This window comes from Magnolia sinica, chromosome 7, assembly GCF_029962835.1.
Source record: "Magnolia sinica isolate HGM2019 chromosome 7, MsV1, whole genome shotgun sequence".
In the NCBI taxonomy this organism is placed as follows: Eukaryota; Viridiplantae; Streptophyta; class Magnoliopsida; order Magnoliales; family Magnoliaceae; genus Magnolia; species Magnolia sinica.
In genome coordinates, this window is record NC_080579.1 from 85,683,498 (window position 1) to 85,707,235 (window position 23,738).

A 23,738-nucleotide genomic window follows, 5' to 3' on the forward strand; every position below is an offset into this window, starting at 1 on the left:
CATCGGCTTATTCCATTCTCCCCGAATGGCTCGAAAAATTGTCATCAATACAAGCTGCCAAACCACCTTTCCGTCCTTTTCGACTCCACCTTTGTGCCACGCAGTAATGAACACATCAATAGTTCTTGGCAACAACCCATTGTGTATTCAAGAGGGAAAAGAAGCTTTCCCACACCTTCCTACGAAAGAAGCAATGGAGAAAAAGATGATTGGGGGATTCAGCGTCGTCCATACACATAATGCATATGTTGGGGAGGGCCATGACTCATTTAATGCGGTTGTTGATTGTGAGTACCCTCTTCCGACCAGCCAGCTAAACAAATGCTGCTACTTTGGAAGGAGCACCGTAGTACTAAAATAAACAGTTATGTGGCCACTTTTCATCTGATCTTGGCTTCCTGACCAGTTTGTAGAATGATCGAACCGAGAATCTGCCTGATTTATGAGCCTGCAATACAAACGTATCTCTTTCCCCCTTATTGGGGGCAATACTTTTATCCTTCCACACATTCATCACAATATCCTTATCATTGTAATGTTCATCATCGTCTTATGTTGCCTCCTAATGGCTAATTGCTCAACACTCTAGCCAATATGATGTAGCTGTTCGAATAATGTGGATCTGCAATGTGGACTATGAGTTAGATATTTAATGATATTGAGTCATTTATTTATAGTTCTAAGTCTTCATGTCCTCAATCCTCAGTTTTTTTTTTTTTTTATAAATTTTACATAGGTAAATGTGTATCAGTTTCAGTTTTGATGACTTAGGAATCTTGTTAATTGTGAACTGTGATTGCAGATTATGATTATCAAGTTTAAGTAGTTGTGAATCTCGTTATATCTGAGACTCTGGCATTTATTCCGTGTTTTCCATAGCTTCTGTTGTCCTAAGGATAATGAGTTAGTGACATACCAAAGCATAGCTCTTAAAATTCAGATAGTATTGCATTCATGTCTATGTTTGATTTAGTTGCTGAATATGTAGTGTGTTATTCTCTTATTAGTTCCGGAGTACTTAATTGTATCTCTTTCACTGGCAGAAACTTGGAGAAGTCAAGTGAGTTGATCGAGTCACAACTTTGGGCCAAGATCTTTCATTAGGTCATTGAGTTCCGTGTTTTTAAGCCTTGGCGCAGACAGAGACAGGTATTCGTGCAAACAGTTAAAAGAGAATGACAAGATGATTGCAAAAAAGAATTGTATAATCTGTAGAGGATGTTGCTCTTTGATGGAAGCTTGCAGTTCTGTTTTATGTCCTCATTTCTTCTTTTATTTATAAAGCTTTTAGCTTACAGTGGAAAGAAAAGCAGATGGTTTTGTTGTTCATCACCAAATTCTTTTGTGTTGAAATAAACTCAACCATTTTGAAATGGTGATTTACTTTTTATTTAATGGTTTTTAAGGTAAAAAAAAATTGTCTCCTTATGTTGGCTATATCTGTATCTGGTATCTCGTTCGGAAGATATTTTTTGGACTCATTTCTCTTATACTTGTTATGTAGATATGCTCTATGCTCCATCCAAGATAGTAATGGATTAGGGGAGGTTTGAGGGCATGCAGCAAGGGTTGAATCATGGGCAATGGAGAGGTCGATACTCCAACAAAGGCTCCAAAGACATCTTCAGCACAGGTCATACACGTACACCTAGTTTCTTCTTTATCCAAAATAACTTTTTTGGTTCAATTTTCTCTAAGAAGTTCCATTATTTGTTTTTCACTAAGCAGCAGGAGCAGCCTCCTCCAAGCAGCCCTGCGACAGTTTTTCCTGATTGGGCTTCATATCAGGTTCTAGCAATTTTATTTTTCCTTGCACGGGAAGTTGCATCCTTAACTTTTTAAGGGTTGGACAAACATATATCTTTTTGCATACTTACATGCAGGCATATTTTAGCTCTGCTGGAACCCCTCCTATGCCCCCTCCGGGGTTTTTTCATTCTTCCGTTCCCTCCAGTCCTCAAGCTCATCCATACATGTGGGGTGCACAGGTATTCCATGTTCTGTTCTTGTTTTTGATTTTATAGTTGGAGTACGCATCTTAGTTGTAGCTGGCAGCAATTCTGGTATAGTCAAACTTGATAATGAGAGCAATGTTCGAAACATCGGTATCACGTTACATATCGCATCCTTGGGATACAAATACGTATCGGTTATCGCACGGGATATATCGTTTATATCGGGTAATTTATCGCACCTTTTGGGAAACATTGGGAAAATTGTTAATTTTTTTAATGAAACTTCAGAGGTTGTTAAAAAAGACCTCAATACACACTTTTTAATCATAACATCTCAAAAAAGAGGTGTACATAGTAGGTTCTTGTATAGGGTCCTAAGCTATGCGCTGTTTGATTGAACTAATGCAACTATATTCAAATTGAATGCATAACATTTAGTGTGTGATGGTCATTTCATCAAACATCCCAAATATTTTGAAATTAGTCTCAATTGACAGCTGGTAATTTCAAAAAAAAATTAATATTTTAATAAATTTTTGTAATAAATTTTTAATTTAAAAATGATTTTTATTGTCCGAAAATTAATAAGGACTTAGCCCTTATACATGCTTGATTTCATGTTTGGAGTGCAACATTGCAAGTAATTTGGGATAAATTAGAGAAAAATTTAAAAATTTTCCAAATTTTCCCAAATCAGACCACTTACACTCAAATTTCGAAATTAGAATGTATGTGATGCTAATTTCATCAAATACTTCTAATTACTTTGAAATTAGTCTCAATTAATAGTTGGTTGAAGGAAAATTTTGAAAAAAAGCATGGAGAACATGAAGAACCAATGAATATTGAAATTAGAGTTCCAACTCCATGATTTTTCATGCAAAATATGAAGAACCAATAGATTTGTAACCATTTGACACTGATTTGACATAATTTCAACAAAAAAGGGGATCGGAAATTGAAAAAGCTCATCGGATCGAACATGTGGGATATATCGGCACTACCTGTGCGTTTCGTATCGCACAGGTGGGATACAAGAGATATCGTGGGATATATAGGCCGATATCGTCAATATTTAAAACATTGAGAGGTCCTGGGCATGGTTCATTTAAAACTTGATTCGTTGACCTTTTTTAAGCTCCTGACTGGATATACCTTTTACTGATAATTTGGGAGTGCCTCTGACATTTCTCTTCCTGCAGCATATGATCCCTCCATACGGGACACCTCCATATGTTGCTATGTATCCTCATGGTGGACTATATGCTCATCCCTCCATGCCACCGGTATTTCACAGCCTATCTTGTTTACTTTTTTGCTTGCTTATATGACGTGTTCATTTGGGATTTATGTCCATATATGAGCATTGCTGACCTGAGTTTTTTTTTTATATATATATTTAATATGTGTGTTTGATACATCCATGTCAGGGATCTCATCCATACGGCCCTTATGCAATGCCTTCTTTAAATGGGACTGCTGAAGCATCTGTGAGTGTTAGCTTCTTATTGAGGGGAATTCTCTAAATTTCCAAGAAATAAAAACACTTACAATCATGCTGCTCTCCTATACTTGGATTCTCCAAAACATGCCCACATGCTAGATTTTGGGTTAGGCCACCATCATGTATGAGGTCTTCTTCTGGAACTATTGATATATGGTACCTGATAAAATAATAGCACGGAAATGGGATATTACTAACGATGCTTTCATAAGATAAGAACTAAGAACCCAGAAATGGGGAGCAGGGATGTTACATTGTTACCTGCTTCTTGCTAAATCCAGGACATGGTTATATATATTTTGTCATCCATAACTTGCTATTCGTATTCAGTTATGATTACAATTTGAAAGATTTTATCATTCAAAGAGAAGAAGAATGAAAGATTTGTTGACTGTTCTATTAATTTTAGTGATTTAGATCTAACCATTGCTGACAAAATCTGAGCTGTCTAACTATTACTTTCAGACTGTGCTATTAATTAAATGTAACTCTTAATATTACATGACAGAAAGCAAGGAAATTGCTAGGAGTTTATTAAGTAATGAACCTATAGTTAAATGATACCCTACGAGAATCAGATATGGCAGCTGTAACATATTGTATTGATACAAAGACCTAACTTGTAGAAGTCTTGGGCTTTCTAGCTTAATTTTAACATCATTTATTGCAGGGTCTTGCTTTGATTGAAAGCTTTGCTCATAATTTCGGACGTTTAAGATGCTGAGCCTACTACCTTTGTAAGCTTAGTCACCCGCCACGAACGAAACACTGCAGTAAATAGTCCAGCTATGTGAATATTTTAGACAATGTCATGATGGAATACGAGGCAATAATTCCAGAAAGTAGAGGTAGTTGTACAATCTCTCTCCTCAATATAGTACCAAGGTCTTTTCCCACTGATCTGTGACCCATTTCACAAGATATCAGGTGGTGGGTATTTTTCATCCCAAAAGGCAGGATATTCCAAAGGCCAGGAATATTTTCAATAAGAGGAAATTGGAATCAAGAGATGGAAAGTTCACATTGCAAATTGTGGTCCAACAGAAGTTCTATTTTTTTCGATAAAAGGGAGACCTACAAAGAAGAAGAGAGCAGCTTAACCAACTTGCCTATAAGGGGACTGGAAGTTGCAGTGGGGATAGTGTTGTAATGCAGCACCAAAAATGAAATCAAACTAGAAGCAGTTGATCTGAGTATGTACTGCTTTTGTGATAATTGATTCCATCTCCCCAGGGTTCTAGAAGAACCACTCTTCTAGTTATTTGAATCTCATTATAGGGGAACTAAAATCTAATTTTATTCATGAAGAATCTCATCATCCATATCCATAATATTCCATTTGTATGGAATTATAGTCCCCACATTCCAATCAGACTGCTGGATCAGTCCAAATCAGTCATCTTGGCCCTTCATTTGGTCCAACATAACCGTTAGGACTTTGATCTGATCCAGATGATCAGTCAGGTCAATCTGGACCTTGACATGGTCTATACTTGATGGTTGGCTGGTCCAGATTGTGAATCTGGATAGTTGCATACCTATGATATGTAGTTTGAACCTTGGTTGTGCCTGAGGTGGGCTCAGTCTGTCCTGTCCTTCTTCTTATTGAAAAGTAGGCAATCCATATATTGAGGGGCAGAGGTAAATACCTATGGGAACTTCGTATTTATCTTATTCACTAATACCGGTTCTCGTTAATGTTTTAAAGAAGGGTTAGAATTTTTGGTTCCTTCACTCTTGAGATGCAAAGTATGCAACAAAGAATTCTACGTTGCATAGTTGTTGTCGTGTCTCAGGTCAAAACCAATGAAGTTTTATAAGTATCCAGAGAAAGCCTTGTTGTAATATTCTTGGAAGAGATCCTTCTTCCTAATAGAGGTGTTTGCGGAAGATTGACATTAGCATCACTATGAAGGGCGAAAGGGTCAAGGTTGAACTTGGCCTAATATAGTCAATCAATAAAAAGGTTGTCAGGAGCCATGGTTGAATTATGGGAGGAAAGAATAGAAGAAAAAAAAATCTTTTCTTGTGGTCGAGCTAGGTGGAAGCTGGAGGAGAGGGTATTGGCCTTCTAGGGAGGGAGTAGGTGAAAGGTTATTAATGATGATGTGGAAAAGGAAAGGTATTGGACCTAGTAGGGTGAAATTAAGATGTCATGGATTGCATGCTTGGGGGTGATTAAGGAGAAATTGAGCCATATGCTCTTTATATCTTTGTTGAGTTGGAGCGGAAGGGGAGACAATGAGTTCTAGTAGGTGGAAAGGGTGGGCACAACTCATGTTATTGACTTGCTATAACACAAGATGCTTTCACATTTCCAAGGCCTTATTCGCTAGAAACTGCCGGATGGAACCTTTTTTTTTTTTTTTGTAAAGATGCCGGATGAACTTCTAGATATGCAGGATATCCAAATGCAATAGATTTGGTGCCATGAGTTTCTTTCCCGAATATTCCGGCCTATTATATGAACCTAAGGCACACTGAGCTTCGACAACAGGTGGAAGGATTCTATTAAAGGATTAATGGAGAGAGCCCTAGTCTTTCACCTTTTTTGCACTCCTTCCTATGAAGAGATGGGCACAACTTGTGTTGTTGACTTGCTATAAGCCAATAACACAAGTTGCTTCCAAGACCTTATCACAAGGAACTGCCAGATTAACTTCCAGATATGCATGATATCCAAAATGCAATAGATTTGGTGCCATGAGCTTCTTTTCTAAATTTTTAGGGCCTATTGTATGAACCCTACGAGGCTCATTGAGCTTCGGCATCAGCTGGAGCGATTCTATTAAAGGATTTATAGAGAGAGCCTTAGGCTTGCACCTTTCTTGACTCCTTCGAAGAAAGATGGCAAGTAGAGGATATGTCAACTATGAAGTCATTATCCAGATTACATGTGAAGTATTGGTTTCCTATCCCTAGATTGGATGATATGTTGGATGTATGTTCAACACAATAATATTTCTCGAAAACCAATCTATGAAGCAACCATCATTATATTGTTATCTTTCCATTTGGCGAATGAAAGACCATTTTCAAGACAAAGGACGGATTATATGAGTGGTTAACCATGCCATTAAAACTAATGGCCCGATCACTTTTATGCATATTAGGACGCAAATCCTATTATCTTTTATGGAAAAGTTTGTTGTTTGTGTGTTTTGATGATATCCTTGTGTATATAACTTTCAAATGAGAAATTTTTTAGTCATATTCGTAAAGCGATGCAAGTTTTATGCTAAGAAAAGCTCTAAATCAGCTTAAGAAAGTGTACTTTTATGAGTCCTAGCGCATGTTTTGGCAATCCACTTCTATGTGATTAGTATGAAACGGAGAAAAAGGAGAGAGCCAAAGGATCTCATTCCATGACAACTCCAAGATGTACAAGGGAATCAAAGACGAAATGACCCTGAAAGAAGACTCAAAGATATAATACAAAAGGATATCAACATTCATGGTAGATCGAACATTTCAATGGCACTCTATCATAATCCTTCTCCCTATGTATGGACTGGACCGGCGCCACAGCATTGTTTGGGAGGCCCTTTTCAAGGTCAACTGTGTGACTAGATTCAAATTTGGAAAGCAATGCGTAGGGCTTTCCCTGAGAGAGATGCCCGAGTGAAGCACTTAGCAAGGCAAGTGAGCATCAGTGAGCAATAGCGTGTTTCGGTTCTTTACTTACAAATTCAGGCTACGAGGTATGAACGGGAGGCTGACATGTTACGGGATTATTGGATTGAGCTAGTTGCCCTTTCTAGGGAAGCAGATAATGTTCCATAGGGAACGAGCAATTGATTCTTTCTTGCGCTTTACCAAAGGTGGGGGAGTTTGGGTCAATACTCGTTGTGGACTGATTTTCAAAGTATCCGACCTTCATTCTGGCGCCTTTGTTTTTGTGCAGAAGAGGCAGCTTAGCCGCTCGTCCGCCTACAACTTTTGCCGAGCTTTGACCACTGGCATATGAAGGACTTTTTGTCTGTCCCTATCTCCTCTGCACCCGACATGGGGAGGCCCTTCTCACTCGACGTTCAAAATCAATCATAGCACGAAATGTCCAGATTGGAATAGTCATCAGCAATTGTTTTCTGAATCTATTAAGAAGGCGGGAACTCCAAAGTCTACAACCGAGCCCTGGACTCCTTGCAGCCTCCAGAGCTAAACAAGGTCGTAAGGGGAACCGGGGAAGTTCAGTGCCCCAATGAGAATCCTATCATGGAACGTGCGGGGGGGTGGGATCGAAGCAGAAAAGGTGCTTAATCAAGAAATCTATTGGGAGAAAAAATCCGGACGTCATTTGCCTCTAGGAAACTAAAGTTCCCACTTTTACGAAGAGACTGCTAGCTTCGCTATGGGAAGCCAACGATGCTGAGCGAGCTACGTTAGATGCCTCCGGCTCGTCGGGTGGAATTCTAATTGCCTGGAAATCGTCTAATTGGGACGTCCAGGCGACATTCATCGGGAACTTTTCGGTGACAATTATCCTTCAAGATAAGTCTTCTAACTTCCGTGTTCTCATTTCCTCTGTGTATGGTCCTAATGAGAATTCTATTAGACCAGACTTTTGGGATGAATTGTTTGCTTCTAGACAATCATTTAATGGTCCTTGTTGTTTTGTAGGCGATTTTAATGCGGTCCATTTTGCTACGGAACATTCTCACCGTAGAAGAATTTCGGTAGCTATGGAAGCCTTCTCGGACTGGATCCAAAATCAGGAGCTGGTAGACTTCCCCTGTCTGGAGCTATGTATACTTGGACTAATGGGCGCAGGGATCAAATCCAATTGAGATTGGATAGATTCCTCCTTTCGACGGACTGGCTAGAGGCTTTCCCTACCTCCTCTCAACTGGCTCTTCCTAGGACCACGTCGGATCACTGTCCGATTATGTTATCCACGGAAGAAGATAATTGGGGTCCTAAGCCTTTCAGATTTAATTCGGCGTGGCTCCAGATTGACGTATTTCATTAGAAAATTGTGGAATGGTGGTCCAGCTTCCAAGTCGATGGCTTTGCTGGGCATAAGTTGATATGCAAGCTCAGACTTCTCAAGGAAAGGTTAAAGGAATGGAAAGAAGGGGAACTTCACAAGCGTCACGCTGACACTGAAGCTTTATTCTCTGAGCTCCAAAGTCTCAACGGGGAAGCCGAAGGTGGTTCCATATCTGTTGAAAGATTGTCCAGGCGCATTCAAATTATCCAATCCTTGTCAGCCAGAGCTTTGGAGGACGAAGTCTTTTGGAAACTGAAATCTAGGGTCAGATGGATTTCAGAAGGAGACAGGAACACCCGTTATTTCCACTGCATTGCCAACATGCAAGCTCGTGCCAAAATAATTTTAAGCATCAATGTCGATGGTACTCAGATAGATGATAAACAGGAAATGGTCGAGCAAGCTATCCGTCATTTACAATCTCTTCTATCCTCTGAAGGTTGGAGCAGACCCACCACGACATCTCTTTCAATCAGCTGGAAGATACAGAGGTGAGTCTCCTCGAGGTCCCGTTTTCTGAAGAAGAAGCTAAAGAGGCTGTGGCTTCGCTGGGAAGCGATAATTCCCCTGGCCTAGATGGTTTCCCCATGGTGTTTTTTCAAACCTTTTGGGAGAACGTCCGCTAAGATATCGTGGACTTTTTGCATGAATTTCATCTCAGGGGCATATTATCCAAAGGCCTTGGAGCATCTTTTATTGCCCTTATCCCGAAGGTAGCTGGTGCGAGTTCTTTTGCCGAATTCCGGCCTATCAGCTTGATTGGGGGTCCATATAAAATTCTCGCCAAAATCCTGGCGTATAGGTTATCAAAGGTGATGGGGAAGTTAATATCCAAAAATCAGAATGCGTTCATTCGGGGAAGACAGTTCGTGGATGGTGCGCTGATCGCAAACGAGTGCCTCCATACGTGTCACAAAGACAATCTGAAGAGTATTTTCTGCAAACTAGATATCGAAAAGGCATTCGATCATGTGGAATGGAATTTCCTCCACTATATGATGGGCCGTATGGGATTTGGAGCGAAGTGGAGGAGCTGGATTGTTGAGTGTGTTAGATCGGCACACTTTTCTATCTTACTCAACGAGACCCCTAAAGGTTTTTTCAATAGCTCCAGGGGCATTCAACAGGGTGATCCTCTCTCACCTCCTCTTTCTTTTGATCGGTGAGGCTCTTTTGCAGATGTTGCTCCATGGTTAGGCAGCGGGGATTCTTAAAGGTATCAAAATGCCGGGAGTGCATACGCCTATTACCCACGTCCAATTTGCTGACGATACTCTCATTTTCTAGGAAGCAGATCCGGTTCTTATTGAAAATCTTCGCACGACTCTTCTCTGTTTTGAGGCGGTGTCAGGGCTGAGAGTAAATCTGGCCGAATCTAAAATATTCGGTATAAACCTCTCCGACAACGAGCTCACATCCTTCGTCGATTCCCTTGGATGTTCGGCTGATGTTTTCCCCTCCACTTTTGCGGGCCTTCCCCTATCCATTGGCCCCCCTCCAAAATCCATGTGGGACAAGATCGTCAGCAAATTTTAGAAGTATTTAGCCAGATGGAAGTGTCATTATCTGTCGATGGGAGGTCGATTGACTCTGATCAAATCAGCTCTCACTAATCTCCCCGTCTACTTCATGACGCTTTTCAAATGTCCCCAATCGGTGTTGCAAAAAATCGATAATCTTCGTTGAGATTTCTTTTGGTGCGGAAAAGATAACCAGAAGAAGCTGCATCTTCTGGACTAGCAACAAGTTTGTAAACATTTTCAGGAAGGGGGCGCTAGTATCAGGAGTCCGAAAATTATGAATAGGGCTCTTTTTGGAAAGTGGACGTGGAGGTTGGGCAATGAACGCAACTCCTTATGGGCTTCCATCGTTAAAGGCAAGTATGGCAGCTCCCCTGGAGGTTGGTGGACCGAGGACTCCACCGCATACAGAGCCTCCTACATCTGGAGAGGGATTCTGCGATCCAAGAAGGCAGTGACGGACAATATCAGCTTCAGTCTGGGCAACGGAACTGCTATTAGATTTTGGGAGGACCGGTGGGTGGATGAGGAACCCCTTAAAATCAGATTTCCCCGTATCTATCGCCTCGCCCCTGATAAACACGTCTCTGTTGCCAGCTATTTCATTGGGACGACCTCCAGCATCGTTTGGGAAGTTAAGTGCATCAGAAACCTGCACGATCGGGAGGTTGCTGAATACGTGGATCCGTTAGAATGCATCTCTAGGATGGTGCCAGACTCCTCTACTGCTGATGGTTTGATTTGGAACAGAGACAAATCTAACGTGTTCTCAGTCAGGTCTTTTTACTCCATCCTCACCCCTCCTACCATATCATCTTCTTCGGCCCTTCCTTTCATCTGGAAATATCCTGCTCCTCCCAAATACATATGTTTTGCTTGGCTGGCTGCCAAAAACTGGATCCTAACTGTCGATAACTTAAGAAAAAGGGGAATGCAACTGGTTAATATATGTCTTTGCTGCATGCGGGATGAAGAGTCGGTGGATCATTTATTGCTTCACTGCCCATTCATATCTCAGATTTGGGCTGAATTCTTCCAGAGATTCAACGTCAACAGGTGTATTCCGAATTCCAGCTCCCATATGATGGTTTCGTGGCATGGTTTTAAACTTGGAAAAGTCAAAACTCGGCTTTGGAGGATGGCGATCCTTGCCGTTTGGTGGTCCGTTTGGGAATAAAGAAATGAAAGATGCTTTAATGATAATCAGTATACGGTTCAGGTAGTTTGGGCAAGGGCAAAAAAAAATGATTACAGAATGGGTGGTTTACATCAAAGGGTTCAACACTTGTGATTTGCTTTTTTTAGGTTTTTAGTTTTTTTTCTTCTCTTCTTCTGCTATCTCAGCAGATTTATCTTTTGTATTCCTGTTTCCGTTTAATATATTATCGTTGTCTTTGAAAAAAAAAAATCATTGGTCATAAAAGCTGGAATTCTTGAGCATGCACAAAGTGATGCAAGTGAGGACAATAGGCTATGAGTTATGCTTTCATTTGAGTTCTTTTAGTGTTTAGATTGAAATCAATGTTCTTTTAGAAAGGGCTATGTATAATGCATGTAGGCAAAGCTTCTAAGTGAAAGCTTGAACTTGTTGCGTTGACCATGAGAGGTCCCAGAGGATTAAAGCCATTACCGATTGATCAATTCCTTCCAATGTTTATGAGGTGTGCACCATGGACTTGTGAGGTACAACATGAGGTTCATCTAGAATTTTAATAAAATCATGGTAACCATTGTTGAGTGTATGGAATCTGGTCCTTTTGAAAGGACCAAGGAGGCGACCAAGGCTTTCAAGACATTGAAAGAATGATGGTTGTAGCTCTTATCCTGATTTCTTGACGTCAATAAGGGGTTTGAGGTGTGTTTATGAGCTGTGTAGTTTCCATGGTCTTGTGAGGTACAATAGGAGGTTCATAGAATTTTGGTAAAATCATGGTACCCACTATCGAGTGCATGTATTCTGGTCCTTTTGAATGGATCATGGAGGCAAACAAGGCTTTGAAGACATTGAAATAAAGATGGTTGTATCTCTTATCTCGACTTCTTGTCTTTGATAAGGTGTTTGAGGTTGCTTGTGATGCCTCTCGTGTAGGTGTTGGTGTATACTTTTGGACTTGGACAAGGTGTTTGAGGTTGCTTGTAATGCCTCCCACATAGGCATTGGTGTACTAAGTATGCCTATTCTTGTATGAAAAGTTCAATGACATTCAGAAAAAAGGTATTCTACTTTTGATATTGAATTTAGTTGTGGTACTTGTGTAGGTGATGAAGCATATACGTGCCTCATGCATTGGGAGTTCGTGCTATATTCCAATCAAGATATTGTTTGTTACCTTGACTCTCAAAAGATGCTGAGTTCGTGGAATGCTAAATAGAGCATACATATTGAAGAGTTCTCATTCCATTTAAAACATCAAGCATGGTAGAGAGTAAAGAAGCAGATGCCCCATTTGTTATTAAGATTCCATTTTCGTAGAAGGATATGATGAGATCAAGAGAGATTACACCAATGACAATGATTGGGGCAAGATTTTTGTGGTCTTCTCTATTTAGGGCAAGTATTGACTATATAATGTGTTCTTCATGGTGAGTGCCATTTGTATTAGGTGTGCAACTTGGGTAGGTTGGTTCGTGTTGATGGTTACCCTGAGCCCAACTTGGTGTCAAATTGGGTTAACCCATGGCCTGACCCAACTTGAGCTTTCCTGGTGCACCATGTCCTCAACCCTAACTCATCTTGGGTTAGGCCAAATATTTAATATCTTCTACTATATCGGTTATTTAGTATCTTATTACATACATTATATAGAATAATTTGTACTATATGAGTAGTATAGGGTTGGGCTTGAGTTGAGATGAAGCCTCAACTTGAGCCCAACTAGACCTTTGGTTGGGTTGAGAATTTCCAACCTAAGCCCAACCAGACCTCAAACCAACCCATCCCAACCTGACCAAACTTTCTGGTCAGGTTGGGTTAGTCGGGCTCAGGTTGAGCCCGACCCAAGTTTCCCCTCAAAATTTTATTTTACAAGGCTTTCCTCCTAGTTCTTTGTGGGCATTTATTGTTCGGGAGTTACATTAAGGACTTGAAGGTCATTTTGGGTGTTGTATGTGCTAGTTGAAGATTGCTTTTACTTATCTAGTTGAAAATGGTTCATTTTGATCATAATCAAGTAGTGCCTAGGTTATTAGTTAGGAAAAGGATGAAAGCATAATATAGTTGCCAATATCTTATGCTCCATGGGAGGATATTAATATGGATTTCAGACGTAGTGGTTATGGTTTCATATATGAGATGGTTGGTCAATTTTTCAATATTTCCATACCTTAAATGAAAGGTGTTCCATAGCGGTAATGATGGGTATAACGGTGCCCGCCGTTAAGGATACGTTGAATCGGCGTAACAGGCGATACGGGGGGCGTAACGGGCGATACGCCTCTGTATCGGTCGTTTTTTATTTTGCTCCAAAAAAATTGGAAAAATATTCAGAAAATCTAAAAAATTGTAAATATTCCAAATATGCATTCATTTATAATTTCGAACATGTTTATGGTACTGTAACGGTCCGATCTTTGGTGAGAATGCTATATCGGGTCGTCTGATGGATTTATGAACCTGACAACTTGAAATTGAGTACAAACCTTTTATATTTAATTTTCTAACTATATAATATCAATATAAATTTATTATAATGAATGTAATACCAAAACATCTCATATTTGCATGTTTTACTATTATTTATAGTATTGGTGTATTACGTACCCTGCGACTCACATTTTAATATATAGAGTCTAGGGACTTTTGTGTCCTGTTATGTAATTCATATACCTAACAATTTGATATCATTTACTTCTATAAATCTTATGAAAAAAATAAAATTAGATTCAGTAAATAATGTTGCCAATTTGGGGCTGATTTGGGAGACCATTCGATGCCCCAAATCAATCTTAAATTCATGCAATTTATTGGCACTTATCCCACTAATGGATTGGTGGACATTTATTAGATAGTGAAGAATGAAAATAATGCAGGGGCATTTTCACACTGGGGTCAAGTGGGGTGGCCTGTGGGATGCAGGGGCACACCCGGGGTGTTGGGGTGGGTGGCCCATGTGAGGTGGGTGGCTCATGCGAAGCGGAACCCATGTGAATTAGGGCCCACGAGGGGTTTTGGCTGAGGTCCTAACCCATGGGATGTGGGGCCTTGGCTATGAGATAAATGGATTGATTCGCCATGCTCTATCAATTCGAGATTTTAGAGCAAGTGGTTAATTGTCATGCATTAAAGTGGTATCAGAGCGGAGGTCTCGTGTTTGGGATTCCTCACCGGGAGTGATTAATGCAGGGGCATTTTCACACCGGGCTTGAGTGGGGTGGCCTGTGGGGTGTAGGGGCACACTTGGGGTGGGTGGCCCGTGTGAGGTGGTCTCTACCTTTGTGAGGCGGGTGGCTCGTGTGAAGCGGAACGCATGCGAAGTGGGTCCCACGAGAGAGGTTCAACTGAGGTCTTAACCCATGGGATGTGGGGCCTGGACTTTGAGATAAAGGGATTGATTTGCCATGCTCTATCAATTCGAGCTTTTAGAGCAAGTGGTTAATTGTCCCTCGTCAGAAAAATATCAAATGGTCATATTTCAAAAACACAAGTGTCTGTAAATTAATGATGAAAATTGTTTAAACAATTTAATTTTGGGATTGTGACTTAGCAACAATGGTCCCAAATTTTAATTGGTTAATTGAGTATTGTACATTGCTATCTTCTTCAGAGATTTACATTGGAAGAATCAACTTCCATGATTAGCAATCTGTGCACATGATTAACAAAGATTTACAACCCCCATCTTCATCGCCAGCATCTTAACTCTATTCGGGGTGTAAGATCCAGCCATCCTAGACAAAGAAAGAGATCCATGCTCATCCCTTAAAATAAGAGATTCATGCTCATCCCTCAAAACAACTCCGACTCAGGATGCCTTGAGATATCTCGTCGAGCTGGAATTCATTTTACGCTCTCAACAGCTTGGGCCATATACCAGATGACGGAACTGGCTTCAGACCCTATTAATGACCAACCTCCAATCTCTAAGAACATTGGGTTTAGAGATCCCTTTGAAATTTCTTGATGTGAATCCCCAATTTACCGAGGACATCTTGACTTTAGCTGCCTCTTAATGATGCTTGAGGATTTGTTTTTAGAAACTTTATTCTTCCTTCCTTTACAAATCCCTTACATAATATCATGCAAAAGCATTTGCCTAAGTATCTTTCCCCGTGGATTGAAAGGCTCACTACTCCAATTGTCCATAAGAGCTATTATAGAATCTATGAGAACCCAATTAATATCAAAGAGGCCAAAGAAGATGATCCAAACATATAGCATCACATCGTAACTTGAGGAAAAGGGAATCAACTGATTCAACGTCCTTTCAACCCATGAAGCGACTACTTGGAAGATACCAATTCCTTTTTTGAAGATTATTTATTGTTAAAGCCCTATTAATGTTAGCCATCCAACAAAACCCTTGGATCCATGCAGTGTCATGTGCACATGCGCACCAAAAGACACTGTTAGTGCTTGTGTCTGAGATAAGCTCATCCTCCTTGAAGGTACAAAGAGTGGCTTCATTGGTGAGATTAAGAATCTCCACCACCATAACAATCCCATGATCCCACAATATGCAACTTAACTGGAACAACCAAATTGTTGTACCTAGAGGTTTACACGAGTCGAACCGAGTTGAGCTTGGCACAACTCGACTCGGATCGGCCACTAGCCGACCCCAGCTCGAACTCGGCTCGGTCCTGGAGCCTGATTGGCCAGCTCAGCTCGGTTCGGTCAGCTGCTCGGCCAGTTCGAGCCAAGTTTGAGCCAAGATTGAGCCTGTGCGGCATTTTCACAAACACATGGAGTGCACTTTCAATTTCTTACTGTCTGTAAAACATCATCAACTGTTTATAGGTATTTCATCAAACTCCTTGTAGGCAACATCGAAATCAAGAAAAAAAGGGTATTTGTATCATATACATGCCTTCCTTGCCACTAGCCGACACTTCGTTGAGTCATTTCATCAAACACTTGGTGAGCAACATCAATATCAAAGTAACCAAGTCACCGAACTGGTTCAATCTGAGTTCAATTCGAGTTGGGGTTCGATCCGAGTCGAGTCGAGCTCGAACTTGGTTTGAAATTTTTTTGAGCTCAAAAAATCAGGTTGACTCTGCTCGAACTCAGTTTCGAACCGAGTCGAATTGAGCTTTTTCGAGTCGAGTCAAGCGAGCTAACCGAGCTAACTCGGTTCGTGTACAGCCCTAGTTGTACCTTCCTCAGGCTCATAGGAGTCGTTAACAAGAGTGTTAATCCTGTAGGAAAACCTAGGAACAAGGGAAACATTCTCAAGAGACATATTCACCAAAAGCAAGTTTTCTCACTGCCTTCAACACGAAATCTAACACAGCCTCTTAGAAGATTTGACGGATGCCTCTGTTTTTGTCTCCAAGCTTTGAGATGGCTTTCATTTGAAAGAGTTGTTACCTCTCTCCTCTCCCACCCTGTGACTAACTCCTATCCAATTTTCCATATTTTGAAGCAATTATCCTTCTCGAAAAACCTATTTGTCTATGCAAATCTCCACCACCACTTGTCTAGGACTTTGCCAAGAGCATCCAATTCCTTTATTTTATGCTACCTACTCCTATCCCGACTTCTTCTTAAGCTCCTGGACATTGTTGTAAGTAACAAGGCAATACTCATGGCTGTCACCAAGCTGATCCGACTGCAACAGCCTTTTGACCATGACAGCTTCCCCACACTCAATCATCCACCACCATTTTCCAAGAAGAGCAATGTTCATCATCCTGATAGACTTCATACCTAACTTGTCCGACTGCAACAGCCCACATATCTTATGCCAAGATACAAGGCGATTATGTGAATAGTGGCCATAACTGCTTCTGGCATAATGATTATCCCACCCAAAGGCTGCAATCTCCCCTTCCAAACCATCAGCCTTCTGTGAACCTTTTCTATAACCGAGATCCTCAATGCCATTGGAGGTCTGCCGAAGCAGATAGGAACTCCCAAGTGCTTGATGGGAAGATTAGTTACACCACACCTCTATCGCAATTGGGGTCACCACACTGGCTTCAAGGTAGATGCCAGAGATGCTATTCTTGATAAATTTACCCTTAATCCAAAGACCACTCACTTGGAAATGGAGCAAAATATCTTGGAACATCAGCGCTTCCTCAGTTGACCCATTACAACAGTGTCATCAGCATAAAACAGGTGTAATCACTGCCTCTCCATTATTTGAACACATACCCTAAACATAACCCAGGTTTATCATCTGAAATGATGATTCACCCACTAACGCAAACAAAAGAGAGACAATGGACCACCCTGCTGCAGGCCACGCTCCCTTTTGAAGAAACCCTTTGAGGAGTCATTGATAATAACCGAGAACCAAGCTGATGAAATGCATGCTTTCATCCATTTTTGCCATCTTTCCCCAGATACCATGCTCTTAGCAAGAAGATTAAAGAACCCCAATTGATACAATCAGACACTCACTCCCTGTCTGGCTTAAAGAGGAATTCAGGACATACACTTTTCCAGTATACATCTACCAGTTCATTTGCCGTAAATGGGCAATCCAAGATGCACCTACCCTGGACAAAAACACTCTTGTAAGATGACACCACCTACCCAATCACCTTTTTCAATGTGGCTGCCATCACTCTTGCAACGATCTTATAATTACTGCCTATCAAACTAATAGGTCAGAAATCGGTCATAGCCTCAGCACCTTTATTTGGGATGGGAACAAGGAATGACGCTGATGCAGGACATGAAATTCAAGTACAGATGCCCCAACAAACTTACCCAAGTAAGCCTGAGAAACCGAAGTCTAGTCATTGGTAACGGAAGATTTCAGGAGTTCCCAAGATAGTAGTAGAAATTGGAGAATATATGGTGCTGTCTATAATGAACCTTCCATGGTAAGTTGGAAATCAATCACTTGGTGGTTCCATCAAGCTTAGTTTTGATGGGACTTCATTATATTCTGGGCCCATCTGTTATAGGAGTATTTTTGAAGACGAAAGAGGAGAAATATAACTAACACTTTCTTGTCTTATCGGGGTTTGAGACTTTTTTATTTTTTATTTTTATTTTTTATTGGGTTTGAGACTCAAATGAAGCTGAGGCGACAGTAATATCAGAAGGATTGAAGAATTTCATTGTGCCCTTGTTCGCTTATTTTATCACGGATGGTTCTCTTTCTCTCTCTGAAAAAGTATGATGATTCAATCATGTTTAGCATGAGGCTATCAGGTTGCTGAGAGACACAAATGGGTTAGCTAAATCATTGCCTGCAATCTTCTTCCTTTGATTAGCTGTTGCTGCTATCTTTGGCCAAAATTTATCATTTAAAAAAGAAGAAAGGTTGGATTCCTTTGCTGGGTTTCAAGGAATACACCACTCTCCTGTAAAATGACTTCTGGGACACATTTGTTTTTAAAGCTGACCAAAACACTGTTATAGAACCATCAATTTTTATTTATTTATTTATTTTTTTCGTTTTCTGAAAGGTAATATAGAACCATCATTCAGGCCTTTAGTTGAAGACAAGGCAAACTTCATGCCTTGTCTAATTCATTGCTCAAGTGATCTAGATATGGAAGTCTTAAATTTTTGTGGCATTGTTTCAGGCTGGTGTGGCTGGTGGTGCAGACTCAGAGGGTAAGTCAGCTGAAGGGAAGAATGGGAGTTCACTAAAGAAATCCAAAGGGAGCTTAGGCAGTCTGAGTATGCTAACAGGCAAGGGTAACGAGGCGGAAAAAGCATCCGGAGCATCTGCCAATGGAACCATGTCACAAAGGTAAACTAAACCACATTTATAGATTCTCCAGCCCATCTTTTCACCATGCTGACCCCATATTCATGCCTAACTAATGTGATATGCAGTGGAGAGAGTGGAAATGAAGGTTCAAGTGAGGGAAGTGATGCAAATTCTCAAAATGTATGCAGTGTCCTAAGCTATCGCCGTCTCCTTTTCTATTTATTTTATGTTGTCTACATTGCAATAATTAAGCATTTTCTTATTAGACTTGTGTGCATTGCAAGAACACTTGGTGATGAGGTGTATTGATCAGTAACATCTCACAAACTTTTTTTTTTTTTGAAGATTACATCTCGCAAACTTGTAATGTATTTGTTTAAGCACAGTGACCGAATTGTGTTTAGACCTAAGTAAGCACATCTGTTTGTGTCTTCATTTGTTTGTCACATACAGTCGTGTGTTAGGTAAAGAGAAACCCATGGTTGCACTGATTGGTCCACTTAAGGAAAGGACCACCAAGGCCTGTGCGTATTTTTGGCAATACTGAATGCACCTTTGCTTAGGTGGACCAATCATGACAAGCTTGTCTTTCTTCTCCAAGTGAGCAAACATCAAACTTTGTTCATGCAACTATAGTAAATGTTTTGGCTTATCAGTTTCTGCATTGCATGTATTTGTTGAGTCTTTCATAGCCTTTTCTGGTCTAGTGGTCTCCATATGGAACTTAAATTTAAAAACAGAAATAAAAGCTTGAGCAAAGGTTTTGTATTCCATTTATGCTTAAGTATTGCTATTGTGCTCTACAATATGTATTTCTTCTTGCTCTGAGAAAGCATGCTGTCTCTGCATCTTTGAATTTTAAGGGAAGGAATATAAATGTGTGATATCATTTCATTCTAGCAGATACATGAATATTGGAATTTAAATCAAATTATTTTTACAGGGTTCACAGCAAAATCCATGTGGTGAAAAAGGTTCAGCTGATGGTATGCTTTTACAGAGTGTCTGCCCATTCACTTCTGTTGTCTCTTTTCTTTCTTGTCTCTGTGGCTTTTCTTTTTTTGCAATAAAATTTCTGTTACCATTCAAAGAAAAACGAAATTTTGCTCTGAAATATCGTTCTGCCGCCTGCTGATAGATTTCTTACAGCGCCTTACACGGGATATTGTATTATGAAAACTCCCAATAATGCCTATTGGAAGTTCTTGGGAATTGCTGTGCACATTGGAAATGCGTTCCTGCCATTTTCCTGGAAAGCAGCTGAGGGAGATTTTTGGAATACAATTTCCTGTGTTGCAATGGGCCAAAGATGTTCTCCTTCTCTTAAATTCTTCTTTTTTTCTTTTAAAAAAATAAAAAATATTTATTCTGTAAATTGTTAATATGTGGATGTTGCATGTGTGGTGGCAGCTGAGGCCCAGAATGGGAGCACTGCTTGCAGCGCCCCTAGTGGGGTTACACGGACTTCCCCTACTCCAACCATGGGCAACCATACTATGGCAATGATGGCCATGCCAGGTGGTGTTTCTGGCCCCACAACGAACCTGAACATTGGCATGGACTATTGGGGAGGCCATGCTCCTACATCTATTGCTGCAATGCGAGGCAAGCTCCCTGCTGTCCCAGCTACGGGGGCCATAGTTCCTGGCAATCACATGGGATCCCGTGATGGTGTTCCTTCGGAACTCTGGCTACAGGTTTTCCCACACTCTGATTTTTTTCCATCCTTCTTTGGTACAATTCTGACACTCCTTTCCTTCAAAACCTCAGGATGAAAGAGAGCTTAAGAGGCAAAGAAGAAAACAGTCTAATAGGGAATCAGCACGTCGCTCCAGGCTGAGGAAGCAGGTTAGGAGCACACACACTATTGCACCAGTTTCATTAGAGGAAGTATACAATGTTTAATTGAGCATTATTTGTCATCATAACAAACTTTGCGCATGGGGCTTCCCTTTGGTTATCCAAATTGGTCGTATGGTGGGCATTGTGGTGGATGAGAGAGACCCCAAATTCTTACCCATTGGATGATCCTATCTTCGGATTGGAGACTGGTTGAAGTGGACGAACTGTAAGTGTTCGCTTCCGCTTCATGCATGCTAGCATCAAACTCTGAAGATATGGTGGTATTAGGGAATCACATATCTCATGATGGGTCCACCTGATCAACAGATTAGGTTACTGATAGGTGGTCAGTAAATAACATCAGTGTGTATTTGTCGCAAGGATCCTATTGATTGTCATCATCAGGTCCATTGGTGGGCATTGTGGTGGATGAGAGAGACCCCAAATTCTTACCCATTGGATGATCCTATCTTTGGATTGGAGACTGGTTGAAGTGGCCAAACTGTAAGTGTTCGCTTCTGCTTCATGCATGCTATAGGATCAAACTCTGAAGATATGGTGGTATTAGGGAATCACACATCTCATGATGGATCCACCAGTTCAACAGATTAGGTTACTGATAGGTGGTCAGTAAATAACATTGGTGTGTATTTGTCGGAAGGAACCTATTGATTGTCAGCGTCAGGTCAATTGGTAATCATTCACTGTGTTCACAGTAATGAATCAGGAGAGAAGTTGCTATTCTGCTGGACGTTTAAACATATTGCTTGGATTTCTTTGTAATTGGGTAATGCATATAAATCATGAGTCACTGGTCCTAGTTAGTTTTGAGCTAGACTTTGAACTGGTAGGACCGGGCTCGTTGAATGAGGTCCATTCGGTATTTTATTTGGCCCAGCCCAGCCCTGGTCAATGGCCCCAGCAAATCCGATGGTTCTTGTAGTCTGGTCTCTAAACTATGGGTAGACATCTTGGCTTCTTCACCTGAAGAAGCAATCCATGGTTAAAGCGAAAGTTTTTAATGATGAATGGTACAATTATTGAATAGCCCAGGACAGCATTCAGTGAAAGGAGGTTTTCTAATGTCACATGTCAGTTCCTATAGCCTCTTCACACTCGGGCACATGTGCCAACCTGGCAAATGTAGGACATCTTATCTGTGAATCTGGTGGGCTTCATCATGTAGAAGCCCTGGCCCAGGAATCTGGCTGTTCAATCCATCAGGTAGCGATTCATGAAAAACAGGTTAAAAAGCAATCAGGTAGTCCAGATTTGGCATACACAAGTAATTGCTCTGGTTTCATTGTAGTCGTGCAAATCAGGCAGGCACTAATGGGTGCTGAACTGTTTTTCTTTGCTTGGATTTCTTCCATTTATATCCTTTTTCTCTTTCCACCTTTTGAATTACTGATGTTTTGGAGCCAGGCTGAGTGTGAAGAACTGGCCCAACGTGTGGATACTCTCAAAGATGAGAACAATTCGCTCAGAGAAGAATTGGAGCATATGCGTGGAGAATGTGAGAAACTGGCGGCGGAAAATGCTTCTCTTACTGTATGTTCTTCCATCCTGCTGCTTCAATTGATTTTCACATCAGTTTTCTTATTTTTATTTTTACTGAGGAGCGGTTTTACTATAATAATGCATGTGACCATAAAATAGTTACCATACACACGGAACATGTGAACAGTGAGCAAGACCGTTGATTTGGTGGGCCATAGTTTGATGAGCTGTAGTCAAATCCTATCCATCTGATCAGTGGCCTGGAAAATGAATGATTGGATTGTTAATACAATGTTGACAGAAAGATGGGCTGTGTTCTGCATTCTATGGGCTAAACTCTGCATTGGTTGGACATTCGGGATCATCCAAACTCTGTATTTTTGGGATTTTGTAGCAATTTCCTTCTCAGGAGTTCATGAAGTCCCTTTTGGGGGTTGGAAGTACTTCGGAAAGGGACTCCATGAAAAAGGTACTTCCAACTTGGGACTTGTTCCACGGTTAGAGCGGCCCTTCCTTTTAATGTTTTGGATGGCGCGAAAAGTGCAATATGACTTGAATAGGATTGTTTTCGTTCTTGTTTTCCGCTACAATCTCTATCGAAATTTGGGCCCATCCCATCCGTCATATCAAAAGCAGAATTGCCTGAAAATGCCTTAGTGTATTGAATCTCGGTGTTCAGTTCATCCTTTTCTTATTCATCTTGAATGAACAGCTTCAGCCTTCTTTATGCTTGGGCATGGGATCTGTGCAGGAGAGGCTCAAGAAACACAAGGGAGAGGAATCAACGGCAAATGATGTCCATGGCCAACCTGACCGCAATTCCTAAACTGCAAGCGTAAATAGGCCCTGATGAAAAGAGATTTGCCGAAAGCAGGTAGTTTTAGCTCACCCCCACAATAGGAAAAGCAGTTTTTAATTATCCATGAAACTGACTGCTTGTGCTGATGATGCTAATGTAGCCTCTCTCCTCCACACTCTTCTTTCTATGTCTAAAGAGTGTACATGAGAAGAGAGAGAAGGCTCATTTAACGCTTAGGTGTAATGGGGAAATACTAACAAAAGGCCCCAATAATGACGTTGTACTATTAGAATGAAAAAAAATCTATTGATGAAGTTTTAGATAGAAAGATATGGCGCATTTTTTAGTATCATACCTTTTCTTTTCCCTGGTAGCCCATGCCTTCATAGATACCAAGAAAAAAAAGCAATCATGAGGAACTATGTTGTAAATGCCATAGTGTTACAATGCCTTGACTCAAAACTTGGATCATTCCACTTGACCTCATGAGATTGTGAGGCAAGTCAATGAGAAAGGCCATGAGGTGAGTCACTGAGAAACTTGGTCACAAGATGTACTTGAACTCGACTTGGTCAGGCAGCTCGAGTGGGCTCAGCCGACTCAAGGTGACTCGGTATGACTCGGACGAGTCATCACTGGGTCAAGCTGACTTATAAACAGAAAGAAAAGAGTGTGTCCACATTGCCCACTTGCTTTTATAACTTTTAGAGCTATTTTATATTATACATATTTTTACTCAAATAATGTTTTTCCTACACGGTATATTCTTATTGAATTATTTAATGCCGAGT

The 23,738-nt window shown here is 40.7% G+C and overlaps 1 protein-coding gene across 3 annotated transcripts in view; it reads left to right on the top strand.

Moving 5' to 3' along the window:
• LOC131251599 (bZIP transcription factor 1-B-like) overlaps positions 1-23,275 on the top strand; it is a 42,354-nt gene extending 19,079 nt beyond the window's left edge. Inside the window, exons 2-14 of one of the 3 annotated variants that reach the window (XM_058252417.1) lie at positions 1,044-1,149; positions 1,505-1,633; positions 1,729-1,788; positions 1,884-1,988; positions 3,158-3,241; positions 3,386-3,445; positions 18,676-18,845; positions 18,932-18,986; positions 19,750-19,792; positions 20,217-20,503; positions 20,577-20,654; positions 22,074-22,199; positions 22,861-23,275. In XM_058252417.1, the coding sequence (XP_058108400.1) occupies positions 1,577-1,633; positions 1,729-1,788; positions 1,884-1,988; positions 3,158-3,241; positions 3,386-3,445; positions 18,676-18,845; positions 18,932-18,986; positions 19,750-19,792; positions 20,217-20,503; positions 20,577-20,654; positions 22,074-22,199; positions 22,861-22,974 (1,239 nt within the window). In that variant the 5' untranslated portion in view covers positions 1,044-1,149; positions 1,505-1,576 and the 3' untranslated portion in view covers positions 22,975-23,275. The remainder of the gene's footprint in view (positions 1-1,043; positions 1,150-1,504; positions 1,634-1,728; positions 1,789-1,883; positions 1,989-3,157; positions 3,242-3,385; positions 3,446-18,675; positions 18,846-18,931; positions 18,987-19,749; positions 19,793-20,216; positions 20,504-20,576; positions 20,655-22,073; positions 22,200-22,860) is intronic. The other 2 variants (XM_058252420.1, XM_058252419.1) reach the window with 2 other exon arrangements.
• The last annotated feature ends 463 nt before the right edge of the window (positions 23,276-23,738 follow it).